At 49.0% G+C, this 21,689-nt stretch overlaps 1 protein-coding gene across 7 annotated transcripts in view; it reads right to left on the bottom strand.

Moving 5' to 3' along the window:
• Positions 1-21,689, bottom strand: part of LOC108940657 (protein MTSS 1-like) — a 52,931-nt gene that overhangs the window by 6,845 nt on the left and 24,397 nt on the right. For 5 of the 7 annotated variants that reach the window (XM_029246088.1, XM_029246087.1, XM_029246089.1 and 2 more), the window contains exons 4-9: positions 9,413-9,497; positions 8,816-8,907; positions 8,353-8,427; positions 2,434-2,591; positions 2,039-2,146; positions 1,489-1,586 (exon numbers count right to left, since the gene is read on the bottom strand). In XM_029246088.1, the coding sequence (XP_029101921.1) occupies positions 1,489-1,586; positions 2,039-2,146; positions 2,434-2,591; positions 8,353-8,427; positions 8,816-8,907; positions 9,413-9,497 (616 nt within the window). Of the gene's footprint in view, positions 1-1,488; positions 1,587-2,038; positions 2,147-2,433; positions 2,592-6,360; positions 6,373-8,352; positions 8,428-8,815; positions 8,908-9,412; positions 9,498-21,689 lie in introns of all 7 variants that reach the window. The other 2 variants (XM_029246086.1, XM_029246091.1) reach the window with 1 other exon arrangement.

Below are 21,689 nucleotides of genomic sequence, written 5' to 3'. Positions count from 1 at the left end.
CTTCAAGGCACTGGTTCTAAACACTGTACTACCCACAGTAATATTACCATTCAATTAGAGGAAGCAAAAAGGGAATTATTACGCAACCAAATGCCAACGGAGGAATTAATTTTCTTAGCAAACTGACAAAATCTGCCTCCCCCCTCCAACGACAGGAGGGTATGGGTGCAGTGCAGGGAGCCGCGGACTCATTAGCGCAGCGGTGATGCTGGGCTTTGGAGTCTGTGTTCAAGATGGGGGGGGGGGAGGGTCACCCCTCCTGCTCCCCTGCATTCCTCACCCCGGCTAGAGACCCGCCGACCTCTCGGCCCAGGCCGCGGCTATCTGCTCCCGGCACCGAGACCGATAACCCTGCGCTATCGTACACTCCCGGACTCTCTCTGCATACCTGGCACGGGCAAAACCGTGGTTCAACTTCTGTACGTGGGCGCAGCCGAACGATCGAGCCCAGACTAGGCGCCGACATCTCTCTCTGCACCTCCCCGAGACGAGCCTGACTTTACGGCGGCGCCCTTTTCCGCCACAATGGCTCAAACTTAAAGAAACAAGGGATACTGCATTCGATCTCTACAAGGGGAAGGTAAGGAGGGAGTACAGTACCACAGTAACACAAACCGATACAAAGAGGGAACTTGCACATTCACCATGCTCACTGTGACTTCAGGCAATTTACCGCGGCGAGGCAGCATGATCGCGGGAGGGCCCGGCTTAAAACACAGCTAACAAAGAACATTCCGGCAAAGAAAAGCAAAGCAGGCAGCACAGTGTCGAACTGTTTCGCACGCCAGAAACAGTTCGGGGGGCAGCAGGACGGGATGGGGGAGGGGAGGGGACACGTACAGTAAAGCGGGGAGGGGAGGGGAGTTGTGGTGTTCGGTGGAATCCACAGCGCAGAGTGTCGTGTACCGTGTTAAGACAGCACTGTACCGCAGTGCCGTCGGTGCGGAGAGGACACCTTGCGGTTTTGGTCAGCCGCAAAACACCTCCGCGATTCAACCTGTGTCGAACCGGACCGTGACCGCAAACATCACGACACTTCAGAGGCAGAGCAAAGATGGGGTTCAAGGTGCGCACAATTATTGCAATTACTTTATTACGCTGGCCTTCTTGGGACATGTCTTTAAAGAAGAGGGTGAGCTCTCTGCCAGACGGGAGGTGAAAAAGTAACGGGTTCTAATGAGCCACGTAAAGCGATTTAACAAGAACTCGACTGTGGCTCTAAATCGGGGATATTTCCAAGGGGAATCCTGCTGCTTGATGTCTCTCATGTCGCCTCAAGTCCAGCTGCTTGGAGGCATTGCTTGTTAAATGCTTTCGCCTGTAATCTGGGACTTGTGGTTTAGGTCTTTTGCGCTCCCGATTTTGCCACCTCCCAGCAGCGGCTGCAGTTCATTCAGGGGCCACATGGTGGCGCAATAACACTGGAAGGAAATTGGAGCATCTCCTGTCTGAGTTGCGTTTGAGCGTGCGGTTGAATCCAGCACCTACCTGCACATACTGGACTTTCGGGACATGGTGGTGCTGGGGGAGGAGGGCGGAGTCTGGTAGGACCAGTTGTAGTCTGAGCCTTTCAGGTCGAGAATCACCTGGGACCGAACACACAGAAGCAGGTAAATTACAGATGGCGCGAGACGGGCTTTTGACGGAAAAAACCCCAGGCAGAGCTCCAGGAGGGTGGAACCGGACACCTCTCTAATGGAAATGGCTGAACTCGGCCGCCTCTCCCGTTGATCTTCGCACCTCCAGAAACTGCCGTTTGACCGTGGGCTGGGTGCCTTTAGGCACCAAAGTCAACTGACGTCCCACCCAAACCAAGAAACTAAGCACTGACCTCCAAGCACACCCAGCACAATTTACCTTTAATGTACTCTGATGTGTACTTGAGAGTCAAAAACGCATAAGCAGCAAAGCACGAACACGGTCCTGGAAGTAAGAATGGGGTAAGACCACAACCCGCCAGGGGAGGATGCCCTCCCCGTTAACTGGAACACTCCCACCCGCCGGGTAGAGGTGCGGTCGATGCGGAGGGTTCGCTGACCTGCTCGCTTGCAGGGGGCAGCTTATGGGGGTCCATGGTTAACGCTTTGAGGTCGTCGGCGATGGTCTGCAGATGAGTGATTTCTCCTAGCATTGAGATCTCCTCATCCTGGCACAAAGGGCACGTGTCATTAAACACGACTATCAGAAACAGATCATCACAGCCAAATAGCATCAGAGTGAAATTACCGCACTGGCTACAGTGGTAAAAACATACCGACATGAAACTGATTGGAGTAATATATAAGCAGTGATATACCTTAATACATTATGAATAATACATAATAGTTCAAAGTGCTCCATGCAGGCTGACACACCGGAGTGCAAACCGAGTTAATACGGATCAGGCCGATTCATTTCCCACAATCCCAAGCAGGAGAGGGCGGGAGGACTCACGACGACGGGCCGGAGCATGGACACGAAGGTGCAGAAGCGGCTCCTCTCCTCGACGAGGGCCTTGCGCACGGCCTGCTTCTCCGTCTCCTCCAGCAGCAGGTACTTATCATTCACATCCTGCATGGCGCAGTCCAGCTGCGGCTGGATGTCCCCCCTCCCTGGAAGGCGCAGAGATGCGGTCACACACGCGGCTGCCAGGCCGCATCACCCCAAGGAGCTAGCTGTCCAACTGCCGGAGGTGCCTTTTTTGCATATAGCGCCCCCTACTGGCTGGGCAGTGGAAAATTCCGGTAACTCGAGCCAATATTCTCTGGGCCCCCCTGACCGCTACCCCTCCCATCCCGACCCCTGGCAAAACGTCGCCGTAACAGGAGCTGGGACTGATGGGAAACAGGCTGCAAAGGGTCCCAAAGGACAAATGGTCCCACGGGAGAACAAGCGGAGCGCAGAGCTGAAGCCATGACCCACGGCTTGTTTGCGCAGGATAATAATAGCAGGGCGTTCAGTCTGCTCAGCGCCCTTGTGCAATTCCGCTTTTCCGAAAGCGGCCGAACCGACAGTCGGAACGGCTCCCGTCCTCCCGTAACGGAGGTCGACGGCAAACAAGCCGATACCTATATTTCGTGACTTTGGCTTTTCCCAATTTAACATGAATGAAATTGCATCTGGGTCATTTAAACTTTTTTGTTCTGCCAGTTTCTCTTCCATTATTTCGATGAAGGATATGATCCGATCTCTTTAGCGGAGAACAAATGCAGCAAAGAAAGACCATCATGCGATTCAGCGGGAGTTTTTTTTTTTTTTTAACACAGCACTTCCACTTGGGGAAATGATGCATTTTGCTCCTGGAAGATTGGGTCTTCAGTTTGTTGAGGACTAAAATCAGCAGGGGCCGGGGAGGGCCGGGGGTGGCGGCGGGGCAGATTTCCCTCCTTTTCAAAGTTCAGCAGTGAAATTCTACTCTGCCCACAGAACGGCATGCCCGCTTTGGTTTTCCACAGTATTTTGAGCAGGCAGATGGAACGCATTTTGCATATGTTCTCGGGAGCTCATTATACTAAATACTGGGGAGCTCCTTGCACAAAATGACAGGCTGCTTTACTGTTAAACTGAATTACAGCTGCTGCAAAGGCTTCTGGTTGCTGACATGGTTCAGATGACAGTTGCTCTTCCTTGCTCTCAGGATGTGGATTAAAAAGGTTCCCCCTGGTTCAACATTTGGTCCCATATATTTTTTTTTTTTTTTTTTAAATGAGTTACTTTCCCTTAATTCATTGAACCCTCAGCTAAAAATAAGGCATAACCCAAAGATAAATTTTCATGAGGTATGTACGAAAACTGGGATAAGGAATTTGTCTGGTTTGTTTTACCAGTTGGATTTTTACTGGATGGCTGTTTCCCTGATGTAAATAACTACTTTTGGCTGAAATACCATGAGAAAAAATGCAGAAAGCGCTAAACAAGTAAATTCTTCTCGACTGGCTGAGACTGACATGCTAACCTTGTAAATTACACTTTCTGTAAGCGGGGGGGAAAAGGGAAAAAAAAGAAAAAAAAAACATACTTCCTAACCTGATTTTCCAGTTAGTGTACATTTGCCCCCAGTTCATGTATTCTGTGCCCACACTGCGGACTATTAACATTGCAACACTGAGGTTTAACATCAACTAGACATATGAAAAGCACACAGATCTAGTCATACAGTGGCAAATTCAGCTTTTATTGCTTACAATTAAAAAAAAAAAAAAAAAAAAAAAAAATCACAGTCAGACACAACAAAGCCACAGATTCCCCTCGACCCCCCCCCCCCCCGTGGACCAACACGCAGGGAAAACATCGTCCCGTGAGGATCCCCCGGGTTGCCACATGCTGGCGAGGTGCACGGCAAACTCGGTCTCGCCGTTTGCCAAGACAACATTGCACGCAGACGGCTAACTGCCAAGGCATTGCAATGACCTCTTTGAGGGGGTGGGGTGCAGCTATATAGACAACTCCCTCCCCACCCCAGCATTCCTTCTGCAGCACAGAAGACACACAGTGAATGCTTCCTCAAGAACTGTGCATGACAACGTAAGACACTGCTTTACAGTGGGAGGTGCTATAAGGGGGGGGGGGGGGGGTGGCGTAGGTTGTGGAGACAGCACAGAACTCGGGTTAACGGAGGTTAACAAGCAGGAACTGAACCAGGGAAGCTTTGCTTGAGAAACCCTATTGCACCTTGATAAATACTTGAAGCTGTCAAAAGAAGGCAGACTGCAAAACCACGGAGTGGAATGCACATGGTCAACTGTCACGATCATGTAGGACTACCCTTACCGAAGCCAGGAGAAACATCTACATGCCTTGAGGATATAGGTCAGGGAATGCAGATTGAGTCATGGACTTGGAAGGATTCTGCAGACTGTGACAAATTGGCTTTGCACTTCAAAGTGCTGCAAAGGGTGAACAATATCAATTGGGGCACGGAAATTCATCAGAGCAAATGTAAAGCTTTCACTCCCCTAAGTGGTCGGTTTTACTGTACTGCAGAGATCCACTTGAAAGTGCATTGGCTGCTCAACTTATGGGACTGGAAGACTTTTTGTAAACCAATTTGATTCTAAAAGCAAAGTCCCAATCGATAAAAGCAACTAAATAGAAGTCCCTCAAGGTATATTCAAGTAAAATTTAGTACACAGTTTATTTCCATCTTTTGTAGATTTTTATTAAACATTGCTAAAGCACAGATTGTAACAACTTTGAACTACATCGAAACTCATTTAAAAATCAAAATAAAGAGGTCTCCTCAAACTCCTATTAAAAGCCCACTGTTGGTTGACTTATCAGTAAACGTGCAGTGTTTTTCATCTAGTGACTCATCACCAAAACCCAGGAGCACCATATAAGAGATGCAAACTCAAATTGAGTTTGATTCTGTAAAACTTGCACTCTTCTTCCGTGCGTTTTACTGACACCTATGGGCTGGATGTGAAAACACAGGTCACGTTCCCTCTCAAAAAAAAATAGGTGAAGAAAAAGTAAGATTAAAAAATAAACCTGAACGTTTGCATCCTCAAAATTTCACAACTCAACCATGTAGAACACAGCAGGAGCAACTATACTACAAAAAAAAAAAAAAAAAACTGAAGATTTGCATCTTTAAATTAATAATTAACCACCCAACTGTCCTCAGACCTCTTTCACGTAACATGCAACTTCTAAGTCATTGAACCTGCATAGAATTCCTGACATCTGCCTGGGATTCTCAAGCAAAACGCAAAGGCAGCCTTTACATCTGTGCATAAATGCACATCCTTAAGGAAAACAGGCAGTTTCAAATTTAATAGTTTTCATTTGTCTCCAACAGATTTAGAGGGGAATAAAATAATGAAGCACCGGGCTGTCGAGAACGACCTGCTGTGTGCATACAAAACTCTCAAAATATTTACTTACTGATAAATAATAATAATGTTTGCTTTTAAAGAGGCGAGAAGGAGCTTGAGTATGAGACAGCAAGTCCCCAAAGCGGAGCGATCCAGAGAGCCCAAATTGGGCCACTGCTGCTAATGAATGTCATGATGCTCCAACTCCAATCTCCTTTCATTATAAAAATAATGTCACCATCGGAAACAAGAGGGAATACAACTTATATCTGGCGAAAAAGGAGAAGAAACTGGGAGTGAAATAACGAGACCTGGAGGGGGTTTTAAAAATAAAGATAGATCAGCACTTTTGGCTCAGTTATAGACTGGGGTGTGCTTCAGGGTGCAATGGACTGCGACACGAGGCAAATACAAAACATAACACACGGCAGAACACTGGGGCAACAGGGGGGCGCGAGGTGGGGTTGGAGGGGTTTGGGGGGAGGAGGAGGTCAGTCAACCAGACGCAGCACATGGCTCAACTAAGTCTCAAGGCCACAGAGAGGCGAGTGGGGAAGAGACTTACCCAGGGCATCGGCTGGCAAGAACGGGCCAGTGTTGGGGCAACGGGGGGGTAGACAAGGCCATAAAGGAGGAAAACATTGCAGTCAGTTCAAGCTCTGACACACAGCAGCACCTCGAGACTCCAAACATACGTGTCGGACTTAAAGATGCAAAGCGTGTTCCTTCCACTCATCTCGCGAGACACGCTCTTTCGGGACAGTACCAGTGAAAAGTGCGAGTCCACCTGGGCGACGCCGATACCGATATTGGATGATCTGGACAGAAGAGCGCAAGCAAAGCAACAAAAAGATGTCCAACATATCCAAGACCAGCTTCACAAGAGCTGGGAAGACGTAGAGTCTCATTTTCCCACTTAGAATTTTTACCCAGATGACTCATGAAAAGTCTCCTGCAAGTGTGCTCAAACTTTTGACTAGTACTGTACATCCCTGTATTCCCACTGCTTTCCTGGGTCAAATCACTTCCTGCACACAGGCTGGAAGGGATGATTTTTTTTTTGCAATCACTGAAGGTAAAGAACTGCAGAATCATCCTGAAAAAAAGCACATTCTGATGCACGTCTGGAGGAGCGTCTGGCCTCGGGTTCATAAAATCTTACATGTGTGTGTTGGGGATCATGCCACCAGAAGCTGAAAGAACCAACATCTGGACAATAAAATAAATTCATCTACTAAGTATTGGCCATTACCTGATGTGAGTTTGAAGGAATTCACTGTGAATCAATTAACTGGGACTGGACCACAAAACAGTACTGCACTGTACTGTAGGATCATAACTGCTTACCACTACAAAGTAGTGTAATAAAGACTTTGAATTCGTACATTAGTCTTAATTTTGCAATCTAACTGCCTGACAAAATTTAAACAAATATTAACATTTCAGGTTGCTTTAAAAATTAAAAAACAAGCAAGTTAGAAAGTTTCCTAGGAGAGTAATTTCATCTCCCCCCCCCCCCCCCTCCAGGATTTCCCTGCAATGTAAAAGCAATATACTGTTTATTCTCCAGGGTAAGCATTGCAAAAAGTTTATTAAAAAAAAAAAATGTTAATGACCAGGTGCCTCTGAGGGGAACAGCAGACGATGGAATGTAGCCATACAACAAGCCCTACATACGTGGCGGTTAGAGCTGCTTCCTTCGGATCAAAAGGTCACAGGTTCGAATCCCACCTTCAGCTATAGTACCCTTGAGCAAGGGACTTACCCTAAATTGCTCCAGTAAAATTACCCAGCTATATAAACGGGTAAACAGTTGTAAGTACCTTAACACCACGTCAATTCGGAGAAAAACAACTCAATGAATAAATGTAAATCCATCTATGTATGGCTTATAAGTAGCTCAGCATACGATGACTTACGAAGTGGTAAAGCTGGGTAATTTTTACTGCGTCAGTTCAGGGCAAGTCATTTGTTCCAGGATACTCCAGCAGGAGCGGGATTCAAACCGGTGTCCTGCTGCAGGCGTCATCAGTAACCCCTGTGCTACCTCACCTCCCAAGTATGGCGTTTTTTCCTCCTTTTAATTACATTTACAGCTTTCCCAGACATTTTCGAAATATTTCCTCAACTCACCGACGAGAACACACCAGATTTGTGCAGTTTTAGTTACCAAATGCCATTCCTGAGCACGAGGCACGAGAAGAGTCCTACCGATGCATGACTGCTGTCCTCTGCTAATTTATGGTAATTCATTCATTCATTCATTCATCTCCAAGGAGCTGAAATAGTTGCAGCTTCTGTGCAACAGCTGCAAATTTCGCTCTGGAAATTTCACACATTCCCGAATGCGACTCGCGGGGCCGGAGACGCACCCATCGGTGACACGTGGGCGTTCGATCCCGTCCGGAGGTACCGTTCGGAAGCGCTCGACGACGGGACGCGGTGCACGCCGAATCACACGGGACACGCTTTCATTACGTAACCGTCAGAACGGACGCGACCGCATCTACTCGCCTCAAAGCGCAGCCCCGGGAACCTGCTCGGAGGGCCGGCTTACCTTTCTTCGCCTTCTTCTGCAGCTTCAACGTGTCGGAGGACTTCTTCTTTATCTCCTGCCGGGCCTTCTTGTACTCTGCGGAGGGGAGAAACGGGTAGGGTGAAACGCATGCCAGCACGGAGCATCCTGCTGGGGGATGAAGAGGTGTTTCTGTCCCCGAACACAGTGCCACGTTTACGCCTTCAAATATCCAAAAATCCAGCAATCAGTTCAGAACAGGACAAATTCTCTGCAATTCGGATTTGAACCAGCAACCTGAGAACAAGATGACGGCCCCAGACACTACCTGCTGGCTCTATGTAAAACGATATAATGTAAGGGGATGCTCTAAGCACTGCGCCACCTGCTGGCCCTACAGAAGTTGCTTCCAACTCAACTCTTCTGCAGTGAAAGGGTGGGAGCCTCGATTGACCTGTAAGATTTGCAACATTTCCGACAACACACGTGAACCATGAGGTCCCACCTTTAGCGTGGTCCTTATCCAGGGTGTTGGCTCCCTTCTTCCACTCCTCTATTTGGTCCTGGAGGGGGTTTATCAGGCAGTCCAGGAATGCCCTGCGAAGGGGTGGGGGAGGGGAACGGGAGGGCAGCACATTTAAAACAAACACACACACACACACACACACACACACACACACACACACACACACCAGAAAAAGACATTTGTGTCCCTTTATGAACTGAAGGAGTTTTTTCCCCACCCTTTTTCTTCAGCTAAACCAATTCAGTGGGCAGATCTACGCCCTTTATTTCAAAAATAACATCCAAACGGAAGAAAACCAAACTATTCACGTTACACAGGGAACCACTGAAGGACGTGTGTGTAGAATCTGAAATGAGATGCAGCCCACACACACACCTCACACTGCTCATTTACAGCGCAACCACGATCCTCTTCCCTATGGCAGTGTACTGACATTGGAGTAAAGGGCCCCAGTGGGCGAGTGTGTAATTTCCCTTCTGTCCTTCGAACCCCCAACTCAAAGCCAAGCCCACACATCGTACTCTAGAGGACCTGCATGTACGCCATACGAGGGATGAACGCGGTCACGGGGTTTACATTGAGAACTGCCGCAGCTTCGCCTCGATGCTCCTGTGACGCATGCACATCCTGGTGAGGGCGGAGCCAATGTCCCGGGTGCCACCTGGAAAGGAAACGAGACCGTCGCGTTACAGACGTGCACGCAACACACACAGGTCTTTGCCAGCACAGTGTTTACAGAAAGCAAAGGGATAAAGTAAAGGGCATTTCAAAATTACTACTCCTAATAAAGGTCATATTGCACCTTATTCTCCAAAAATATTTGGCGATCTACTGCGTTAATCCTGCTCGCATGGCAACATTCCCAGAATGCTGCCAGTTTTTACAAACTAAGCCAGTATGTACATGCAGCGCTGAAGTAACGCGGGCAAGTAAGCGATAGTGTTTTACCACCTCAGTGCAACTGTCAGACTGAAGTGAGAATCAACAGAGCTGACGACGTCATCGTTCACATGGAAGGCGCTACGGGTCTGGATGGGGTTGGTGGGTGGGGCAAAAGCACTGAACCCAACCCCACAGAGGCCTAGGGGTGCCCTGCTGTGGACACACCGCTGTGAGACCCCGATGGGCTAGTAAAGAGGTCTAACCCCAGTGCCAGTGTCACCTTAACCTCCAGAAATGGGTCCTGCTCCCAGACATCTTACAAAACATCAGGTTAGAGCCGCTACCTTTGGACTCAAAGGACACAGGTTCAAGTCTCACCTACTGCTGTAGTGGCTTTGAGGAAGACACCTGGAAGAGATACTGTAAAAATTGCCCATCTGTATCAATGGGTAAATCAGTGTAAGCAGTGATAAACTAACTGCCCCCCCCATGCCGAACCGTGTCCCACCCCGGTGCTCTCGAATATAGCTCATCAGGCTTTGATGACACACCATTCTGTCACCCTCGTTTTGACTGGAGTACAAAATTGCCTGTGAAACACAGTAACGGAAGAGGTAGAGAAAGAAGCGGGCGACTGTATCCTAATGGGATGAGTGCGATAAGCCGTCAAGCGCTCTCTGCGTGGGTGACGGGAGACAAAGGCGGAGCAGTCGTTCTGCGGTGCCGCTGCTCCCCAGACAGGAGGCCTTGCTCCCCTGCAAAGTAGGAGAGGAACGGGAGCGCGGTGACACTGACGGGTTGGGGTTTTGTCTGGTGGGCGAGTCTGGGGTCGGAGCTGGCAGTGGGGGAGGGGAACAACGGGTTCGATGCCCCCGTGTCCGGAACAAGGCTCCCGATGTCGCTGGGGCGTGAATAACCGGATCGCTGAAGGAAAGTGACTTCTAGCGTCAGCCGAGGGTGACAAACCACCTTTGTGTGCTGGATTCTTGGGGGGGGAGGGGGGGGCAGGGGAGCTGAGTTGAACTGGTTTCCTCATGCCCCCTCTACTGCCCTCGACCCTGTGGAATTGGGGTGACAACGGTGTTGCCCCCCCCCAGCCCTTTGGCTGCCCTGATCTTGGCACCTGCGAGCAGACAATACCGGCGTGGTCTTCACACATGAATAACCGAGGCCTCAACGGCGAGTGCGGGGGGGGGGGGGGGGGTGACAGTCAGGCTAACAAAGGCTTCGCACCTCCGGCCTCGTAAACAAAGGCGACCCAATCGGAGCGTGACAGGGCAACTGTACCCGAAAATAATTTTCTACATAATACAAATGTAGCCATTTTACAATAAGCTCTACATCATGTATTCCTTTCACAATTAAGCAGTGAAATAAAACTGGGAGGGTAAAATTACATAGCTGTGTAAATTGGTACCATAGTCATAGTAAGTAGCTTAATGCACAAATGTACTAAATTGTTTTGGATTAATTATTTTCCCCATCCCCATCAGCTACTTATGCAATGCAAGGTCAAGGTGGTCCAGAGCCTGTCTCAAGAAGCACTGGGCGCAAGGATGAGCGCAAGGGACACCAGCCTCTCAGATTGCCAACAATAACAACGAAGAGTGGAATTTGATGCAAGTTTGTCAGTTTCCGCTCTTTGGCATACAGGATACACAAAGCGTTAGGATAGTGAACATTAACCCGGCACTGGGTTCTCCTTTCCAAAGCTCAGCACCCATGACCCGCCGCTCATCGCACACATCGCTTGTACTGGGCATTTGGAACCAAAATGCATTGTGGGTATGGTTTCACGGGAAGCAACCATGATGCACTTAAACACCTGGGCTGCCTCCAGTCCAGCCTTCCATCTCAGCGCTGCAGCCTTTTGGTGGAGACTGACCCATCCAGGCTGAGCACGTGTGGGAGTGCACTACGGGATGGGAACGAGGACCACTGTCCGCCGACAGCACCGCACCGTTACATTTTTTCTTACATTAGATCCTCGCACGGCTCCCAGGCGCAAAGGAAGGTCTCCTTTTTCAGGCCGCTCTCCGTGAGAGCGCCCGGCGTGTCGCCGGCTCCTCCTACGAGATAATCATGTCCGTCAACGCAGGCAAATGAAGGCGCTCTACATTTTTAAACACGCGGCGAAACATCACACCAGCTCTTATCGCCACGAACGTTAACTCTTCCCGAAGGACGAGCACAGAAGCAGGAGACAGTCGATTCCTCCCCTCCCCCATCTCCGCCCTGCCTTTGTCAGGCTTTTTCCACTGCCGTGGGTCAAGGTTGAGCGACTGCTAAAGGGGCCCCGCAAACCGAGTAAGAGAACCATGCTGGCGGTGGTCACCAAATACCCGCCACCAGCCTTGGGTTACAGTGCCCCCAGGGGGCCTTTTCTCCCTGCTCCCAGGGTTGAGACGGGGGCCGGATCCGCTTTCCAGAGGATGGTCCTTTCAGGTATGGGGGATGATCTTTGTGCGGAGGTTTGGAGAAATAGTTTCCTGAGCTGTGCGGTCAACTGGACCAGACCCACCCAACCCAGGAGCGGCTCAGAGTTCCGCTTTCATTTCATGGTTTTTGTTCTGCTTTAGAGCCAGAGTATATAAAGTGGTCTTTTGTTCTCCATCCAAACCGGAAAAATGCATTTTCGCTTTGCGCATCGCCATCCAAAGGGAAGGGGGGCGGGCCTGGGGTCATACGGTTACTACCAATATTACCATACCTGGTAATAATCAGACAAGAAAAAGAGGGAGCTTTCAGAAAACCGAGCCTGCAAAAACAGGAATTCTCGGATGTGGCCGACATAATGGTTCCTTCCGCTCTCCTTCCTCTCGTGGCTGAGGACGCGAGCCTCATTCAGAGACGGCGGTGGAGAGACAGGCGCCCGCTACGTTCGAACCCCGTGCGGTGACAGGCGCTGCTCTTTGCAGGCAACAGAACCTTCCGGAAATGAAGGGAGAGCAGCATCTAGAAGACAAAGTACTGGAAGCCTTGACTGACTAATGCGGTAGACAGCAGGTGGCGTCAGGTTCGAGGAACTAGAGTTGCGAGATGGCAGTATCGGGTCCCGCTGTGGGTTGCTGCTGCGTCCCTGAAAGCAAAGTGCAAACTGAACTCTTCCTATGAAAACAGCTACACACCATCACCTTCCGCTCGGGTTCGAATCCCCCTCTTTTACCAAGGTACATACCCTGAACTCAGAGAGTGGAAAATTACTCAGAATTTATTTGTCCATTGAACAGCTAAGTAGCTTAGTGTGCAAACTTAATACTGCAAGCTACTTTGGGGAAAAGCCTCAGTGAAATGAATAAATAATAAATTAGAAAAATCCAAGCTGCACACGTTGCTTGGGATAAAAGTGCCTGCTAAGCATCAGAGTGACTAAGCTCTCGTGGCCTTTATGAGAGGCGACGGTTGGCGCTCCCGCCTGTCAACTCCGCAGGCCCCCGGACCCCAGCTCTGTCGCTGGCCTGGAAACGCCCACTCGATTCTGCAGGGCGGCCTGAGGGCCCAGCAAAAGCTACGAGGAAAAAAAAAAAAAAAAAAAAAAGCATCTGAAGCAGACAGGCGCAGCTTCCCAAAGCACCGCGGTCCATCGCTCTCCGAAATACGCAGGTAATTCAATAGCGCCATCATCTGAGCCTCGGTGGAGGAGAGACGAGACTACGGAGAAATTCGCTTTTGTTTTCTCTACGTCTATGGCAAGCTGAGGCGTCGCAGCCTCAGACGAGATCGCAGCACGGAGCCAGGCTTCGACGCCGCCTTCTGCCGATTGGCGGTTGCCGTGGAGACGGCTGCGGTATACGAGGATGCGCCGTAGCTCTCCGGACTGGTCTCCCCGGTACCGCGTGGAGATCTGACGCGTCCGCTTGGAAAGAGCAGCGGCAGGGTTCCCCAATGACACTATCTGGCAAGGACGGGCATCGTGTCGGCGACGCCTGAACCTCGCAGTGGGCAGGAGTTGGCAACCCCGCAAACGAAAAACAAAACTTCCTTTTCCTCCGCAAATCATGCCTAAACATGGCAGCATCCCACGTCTCCCGTTCGAATCCGGCCTCCGGGACGCAAAGCTTTGAACCCCTGACCCCGTGCCTATAAACGCCTGGGCTCCGGGTGCCCGGACGGTTCACGTGCGGAGGAGCAGTCATTATTAATAGCCGTGACGCGGGCGCCCGTCATTATTACTGCATTGCAGTACTGCTGCTCTCCCCCTGCCACACTCTATCCTCACTGCTGCTCTCTTCCTCAGATGGGCGGGGGGGGGGGGGGGGGGGTCTCGGCGCTTTGAGAGCCTCAGGACAAGACGGTGCAGAGACTAGTTCTGTGCCAACCTAGCCGAAACTCACTCACTCACACTCACCTTTTTTTTTTTAATAAACCGATCATTCATTTCCTGGGAAAGAAACACACTTGACTGACATGTTTTTGAAAGCCGACACCCGAGTAACAGTTTCCCCATAACTGCTGTTCTCGTTTCCAGCTTCGAGCGAATGTGATCCCCACAAATTTTCCATACAGCCGAACACATGGAGATGCTTCACGTAAATGAAGAATTTCTAATGTAATTTATGCGCTTTTTGGACCCACGATGGAATGTTACTGGACAGCGTATTTGACGTGACAATATTTCAATATACATAATAAACTGGGAAATGTGGGACTGAAGGTGGGAGAGCGCATGTCAATGTGTGCGTACACACACACACACACACACACACACACACACACACACACAAAGTGACTATGGCAGAGCAAAACTAACAGAAGTGGGAAAGATCAATGAAATAATTAAAGGAGTCTGACGTGTCTGGAAACCGACACGTCCCTTCAGCGAGCGGACACCGGTCTTTAATCCTCAACGAGGCTCCAATTCCCGGGCCTCTGACGCGACAGACAGCCTCACTCCCCTCTCAGCAGAGCGCACGGAAGCCCGCGGAGGCACCAACGCGGAGTCCGCGCGTTCGCCGGCCGCCCCTCCCGGAGGGCTTCTGCGTGTCACGCCATCAAGTCGATGCGAGCGGAAAGGACATCGGGCACGGGGGTGCGCGGAGAGACAGCAGGTTGCCGGAACTGTGCTCCTCCAGTCTGCTCGCACGCTGCGCTCACCGCCGAAGCCTGGATATGTCCAAACCACTCCTGTTAGGACAGATTTGACAAGACACTCCTCCCCCCCCCCTGGGCCAAATCTTTAACTTCAGTTTTAAAAAAAAAAAAAATTCTGATCAATAACCAAACACAGACATTCCTGTCCATGTATTAGGATACAATTTTAAGCAATACCTTCACTGAAATTTACCAACAGAGGGAACGGAACTGATTTCAGATTTATGTAACCAATCTATTTCTAGGGCTCCAGTCCCAACATCCTTCGCAAACTTCACGTTGTTCTCAGTGCCCTACAAATCGGGATTAATAAGCAGCAACAAGTAATGAATTTTGCGTAGGCACAGGCCATAAAACCAGAGGACAGGAGCAATACTCAAGACCTTATGTTCCTAAAGGTCGTAACATGTTCTGACAATGTCTGACTCCTACCCAGCCAAACCCAGCAGTATGTAGCCAAGTGACACAATCAGTAGCTTCTTTTAAAAAAAGGGAAAAAAGTTACACTAATTTCCACCTGGTTATTTGAAATATTATCAAGACAGCTGGAATGTAAATGATTTACCATTAAATATTAAAAAAAAAAAACCCTTTATGTGCCTTTCAGTTATCCAAACGTTAATGTTCGAAAGGCCATAAACAAAGACGTAAATGTTTAGACTTTACAGGCAGCTTAAGAGAGTTTGTTGATGGTTTCAAACCCTGCGCTGTTACCTCTGCTGTCGAACCCATGTTTGACCTGTGGTCTTTGGCTTTGAAACTCTGAACTGATAACACGCAGCAGGTGGCGCAGTGTTTACGGCCGTCGCCTTGCAGCGAGAGGAGACGGGTTCAAATCCCTCCTCCTACCCTAGGTACTTACCCTGAATTTCCTCAGTAAAAAGTACCCTGCTGTACCAAAAATAAATAAATGTGAGAAGTTTAGTGTTATAAGCTGTTTTGGACAAAGAGCCAGCCAAAAAAAAAAAAAAGATATATATATAAAAAGTAAACCTGAGATCAGACTAATTTCTAACAAAAGGACTAAGGTGCGAGGATGGAAAGGCAACCTCCACACTCCAGATATTTATGTCACTGGGCAAATTCAGTAAAGTTGCAACACCATACTGGGTAAAGTCCTACGGAAACTCCGAAGTTTCTCTCTTCGCTGCAAGCTCTGAATATTTCGGTCAATAATTAACAGGACATCTGGGAAGACTAGTGTTGACTTTAAATTCCAGAACGAAGGTATTGGGGGGGGGGGGGGGGGGGGGGGCAGGAAAAGAACCCAAAAAAAAAAAAAAAAGTTAAAATTTAAGTGTGAGCCTCAAACTAGGACAGGAGGCAGCAAATACTGGTTGTTTTGTGGAATTATTGCCTGGTTATGCATTCGAAAGGCAATAAAGCTCAAAAGTGGCAACCAAAGACAGCATAAATTTTAAACAAGTGACCATACATGGCTTTTTTAAAAAGATCACATGAGATGCTTTTACCAAGAACAGTTAAGGTCACTTATTATAAATCCACCCCAGGAGTTCCAGTCAGAGATTATTACAATGCCATTTGATCACGGGAGCTCTGAAAGCTCACAAGGACATTTACATTTATTCACTCGGCAGATGCTTTTCTCCAAATTGACTTACAATGAACTCTATGTAGTGTTATCAGCCCACACACCCCATTCACCAAGGTGACTTACACTGCTAGATACACTACTTACAATGGGTCACTCATCCATGCATCAGTGGAACACAAATGCACTCTGTCACTCACACCATGGGTGAACCTGAACAGCATGTCTTTGGACTGTGGGAGGAAACCAGAGCACCTGCAGAAAACCCCACACAGACACAGGGAGAACATGCAAACTCCACACAGACCGAGCGGGGATCGAACCCACATCCTCTCGCACCACCCAAGTGCTGTGAGACAACAGCGCTACTCGCTGCATCACCGTGCCAACATAACTTCTAGGTTTTTAGTGCAGGTACCTGCCATGTTTTCCTCACGTCAATCATGAACCCGGTTGGTAAAGCCCACCGCAACCACCGCGGGACTCTATTCTTAGACCAGACCTGATTTTATAACCGCTTTTTGGACCGCTACATGACCCAGCCTAACAGATGCCGACGATGCCATCGGGATTCAAGAGACTGGACAGACCCCCGTCCCCTTCAGACCCTCCGCGGCGACCGGTCACAAGAGATGTCCGTCAAGAACAAGTCGGCCTCGTGACTAACCAGAAACCTGCTATGCTTGGTTCCCGGGGCCCCTGGGCACGCGGCGGAACGCGATCCCCTTGCTATGCCGCGCAGAGCAACTGGTGCATGGCAGCTGCTGCTGCCCACCACGCGCAGAGAGCCGCGCTCCAGAAACGCGTACATCTGATCGGGTTGGTGCGTTTTACGTACGTCGCCCCCGCGTTCCTGCCCACGTGCTTCGAACGAGGACGATGGGACTTTGAAGATCCCGCATCGTGAATCCGCTCAACCTGTCAGCACCGTAATCTCACCTTCCCGTGTCTTGGATTAAGGCAGATCGCAAAAAAAAAAAAAAAAAAAAAAAAAAAAAAATTTGCTACACGTCTCCGGAGCGTCGATTCACTCACCGCAGTACAGTGTGGCAGAGCAGGGGTGGGCTGGGAGGGGCGGCCGGCTGACATTCAAACAATTTGACAAGCGCATGAAAGCGATGGGCGTCTCTAGGGACGCTGCACGTCACAACTAGGACAAGGGCACGGCCCGAAATAACCAGGACCGCACATCTGCCGCCGCTGGCGCTCGGGCCGATCCCAGACTTGCGTGCGAAACCCGAAGCCGAGCGAGCGGAACCGCCCCGTCGCGGGACACCGCTCAGAGAAGCCGGAAACGGATTATTAAACTTCGAAATCTGATTTAGCGCTTACCGGCACATTTAGCTGCGAATACATTCCTGCTTGGCCACAGGTCAACAGATAGGCGTCCGCATAATTATCTACAAGTTTTCGATATCGGTTAGGGGCTAAGGCAGCAGGTTGTCACCATGTTAGACCGTCACAATCCAATTACGCCACATTTAGATCTCCGTCAGATTCGCGGGCCAGGCCATTACGGATGTAAGGTTTCGATTTTCAAATTCAGTCTTTGAAACAATGGAGGAAATTAACAATTAGGCGAAACGCGTGAAGACTTGTTTCACCGCGCGGGCCGGTCAACGGGGGCCGTTCGCAATGGGACCCGACAGGAGGGGAAAAGGCTGACGAAGACCTCCCATGCAGGGACGCTGGTGAGACAAGCTACAAATTTGGCCACCTGACCATCAATGACTTATGTCGTCTACAACATGCAGCCGCAACTGTTCCTTCGCAGCTGTGACCCTTATTTTAAGGGGTCAAGAAATGAGTCGTCTCATAGCAACGGAGCCGTCCCTCTCCGCTGGGGAATGCCACTTTTGCTAGAGGTCGAGACGTCAGAAGACCAAAAGCGAGACCTGCTTCGGACAACCGGCCTGGCAGGCGGATGAGAAAGCGGGAGATGAGCGGCGTCTCCGGAACATTCGTCTCGGAACAAAACTTACCCAACATAACCAGAGCTGTAGCACCGCCTGCGTTTCGCGCCTCTGCGTTCATAGCAATGCTTTCCTCCCCATCTTATGAACATTTTGTTCCCCATCGTGATGGTTCTCCACCATCCCTGTATTTTACCAAAGGTGGCGTTTGAGCGTGAAATAAACTGCCTCGTTGAAGGACCGGGCACCACGGTGTTAAAACACACACCCCTTGGTAGGGCCCCCCATGTCTTCACTTGCCACTGGGTCTCAGGTTATGCCACACAAACGAGATCTTGGCTACTCAAAGGACTGTGGTTTTACCGCTCCACATTCCTCTGCTTTTTGCCATATTGCAAGTACCTACTCCCACAGGCTGAGTATTAAAGAACTACCGCATTGCAGCACACATGATTTGAGTCCAATTAGAAGAAGAAAGCCAAAGGGTATTACAAAAACGCACCCAGGCTGTATAAGTGCAGGTCTCCGACAAGGCCGCGAGTCCCCTGACACGGCAACACAGCTGAAGCAAGGAGCTCTCCCAGCCTACACAGTCTCACCTTCAAAAAAAAATCCCGCACTCAACCAGCATAACCTTGCAGGCACAACCTGTTTGACCGCAGACAAGAGCGGAGCTATGCCGATGGACCGATCCGATAGTGGCAGAAGTTATGGCAGCACACCTTCCCCTCATGGAAACTCAAAGTGCGTTTACGTCCAAAACGGGCGAACGGGTTGATCGTCATTTCCACATAGGCAGCGTATTGGTTAGAGCCGTCTCCTTGCAGCTGAATGACTTGGGTTTGAATCCCCACTCCTGCTCTGCTACCCTTGATCAAAGTACCGATGCCGAATCGCTCCAATAAAAATGACCCAACTTTTATAAACGGTTAAGCCGAATACAGTAGCTTAACGTTGAGTCGCTTTGTAGAAGGGTTAAAAACACAGTTAAAGGTAAGCAAACAACCATCCCAAATATGGTATGCAAAAAGCAACGACGTAGCATGTAATTTGGTGTCCCGACATACAACAGGGCGATCGGCGAAGACGCCAACGGCTCCACGACGTTGACAAATAGAGAACAGTGACACGCACGGAGAAGTGTTGAAAGAACCTGCGTTTCCTGCTCCAAAAGAACGCACGTGGAGCCGCAGACACGCACGAGTCATCTGCCGTGCCGTTTTGTTTTGTTCTTCCTCCCGTTCCAAAAGCAGACAGTCGTGACACGATCGTTCCGACAGCCATAACAAATTAGGTTACATATGCCCTGGAGGCACCCATGTTCATTTAACTCCAATTACAGCCTCAGTGTGCCCCCCCCCCTCCCTCCCCCATCCTCTTATGCAGCCAAGAGAATTGGTTTGCTCCCGTTCTCCACGTTGGAGGATTGGAACACAGGAGCGTCGCCAACAGAGCAGGACAGTTCGGAGGCTCGGCTTTGGGAGCCACGAAGCTTGGACGAGAGAAATTCCAACAACGAGCGAAGATGGGCAGGCAAGGAAGGACAGCTATGGGGCAGCATACAGTCTTAACCAACCTAATAAAGGTAACTTGTCCCCGAAAATCCTTTTAAAGGTCAATTCTCATAACTCAGACATAACATTTATTCATTTAGCAGATGCTTTTCTCCAAAGAGACTTACAGTGGTAAACTTACAATTTACCTAGTTTAGACACCTGGACCATTTTAACAGAGCAACACAGGGTAAGCAGCTTGCTCAAGGGTACTATAGCTGGAGGGTGAGAGAGAAAAAAAAAAAAAAAAAAAAAAAATGTTTTTTTAAATTAAAAAAAAATAAATAAAAAAAAATCAAACCTGCAACCTTTGGGTTTGAAGGCAGTAGCTCTAACCACTACTCTTTCAGTTGGCCCAATTACTTAAAATTTTTCCCCTGTAAAAAAAAAAAAAAAAAATATACATAAATAAAATTGCATTTCTGAGCCCTAAAATTTAAACCAATGTATGCAAAATTACCACCAGAGCCAATTGTACACAATTTTGTCTGTAAACATTAGTTATCATACAACATAAGGCAGTTCCCTCTTCATTGACTACTCCGTCTAACTGTGGGTGTCTATATGAACTTGTTCAGCTTTTCTGCAGCTATTACACGCTGCACAGATAAATGCTCAAACAAAACATATGATATTCACAGTTTATGTACCAATTTAACTTTTACACAAAGCAACAGGAAAAACAAAAGATAATCAATGAAAACAATGCAAGTGAATTCACAATGAACGAGTCGACATCGTCTGGACAGTCCGAATGGGGACCATAATTACCAAGATAACGGGTGAAACTATCAAACAAGGGTAACGGAGGCTGAGAACTTAATGCTCCATGAACCAAACTACAACTGTGACAGAGACACTAGTGTTGTGCCCCACAGGACGCGCCCGCAATCCAAATTCATTCCCCAAAAACACAAAGAAATGCCTTGGGGGGTGGCACGGAGTACAGCTGCTGTCTCACAGCGCCTGGCTCATGCGAGAGGACGTGGGTCTGTGTGGAGTTTTCATGTTTGCATGTTCTCCCCATGCCTGTGTGGGGTTCCTCTGGGTGCTCTGGTTTCCTCCCACACTCCAAACACATGCTGCTCAGGTTCCCTCATAGTGTGTGTGTGTGTGTGTGACAGTGTGTTCCACTGATGTATGGATGAGTGACCCAGTGTAAGTAGTGTATCTAGCAGTGTAAGTCACCGCGGTGAATAACGTGTGGGCTGATAACACTACATAGAGTTTATTGGAAGTCGCTTTGGAGAAAAGTGTCTGCTACGTGAATAAATGTAAACCTTGGTCTAACCTTTGGGTCTAAGGGAAGCAGCTCTAACCAGTCGCTTTGGAGAAAAGCATCTGCTAAACAAACGTGAACATAAGAAGAAACAGGGGTTTTAAATAAAACTTCTCACAAAGTCGAATTCTTGGATACCAAATGGGTGCATCTCGCAGCATGCCCCAAGTTCAAACCTTTACCTTGCAATCCATGGTCCTGGGTCTGAGTCCTGCTTCTGCTGCAAGGCCCCACACAACAGACTTACCCCGATCTGAAACACTAACAAGTATCCAGCTGTACAAATGGTTAAATCATCGCAGCGCACAAACCTAATGGTTCCTTTGGAGGAAACGCCAGATTAATCAATTTAGCCACCTACGGATTTCACATTTTCCATTTGTTAACCTGCAAGTAAGAAATGTAATCAAAATCCCTAATACTCTGCTGGGGAAAAACTACCTTTAATAAATACTAAGCAAAGCATGATGCTAAAATCTATGTTTCTTGGTGTGTTCGGAGAGGGGGGGTCGTTGTGGCGCAGCGGGTTGGACCGGATCCTGCTCTCCGGTGGGTCTGGGGTTGGAGTCCCTCTTGGGGTGCC

This window comes from Scleropages formosus, chromosome 18 (genome assembly GCF_900964775.1).
Source record: "Scleropages formosus chromosome 18, fSclFor1.1, whole genome shotgun sequence".
Taxonomy (NCBI): domain Eukaryota; kingdom Metazoa; phylum Chordata; class Actinopteri; order Osteoglossiformes; family Osteoglossidae; genus Scleropages; species Scleropages formosus.
Note: the sequence above shows the minus strand (reverse complement) of the source record. Positions and strands in the feature narration are given on the sequence as shown.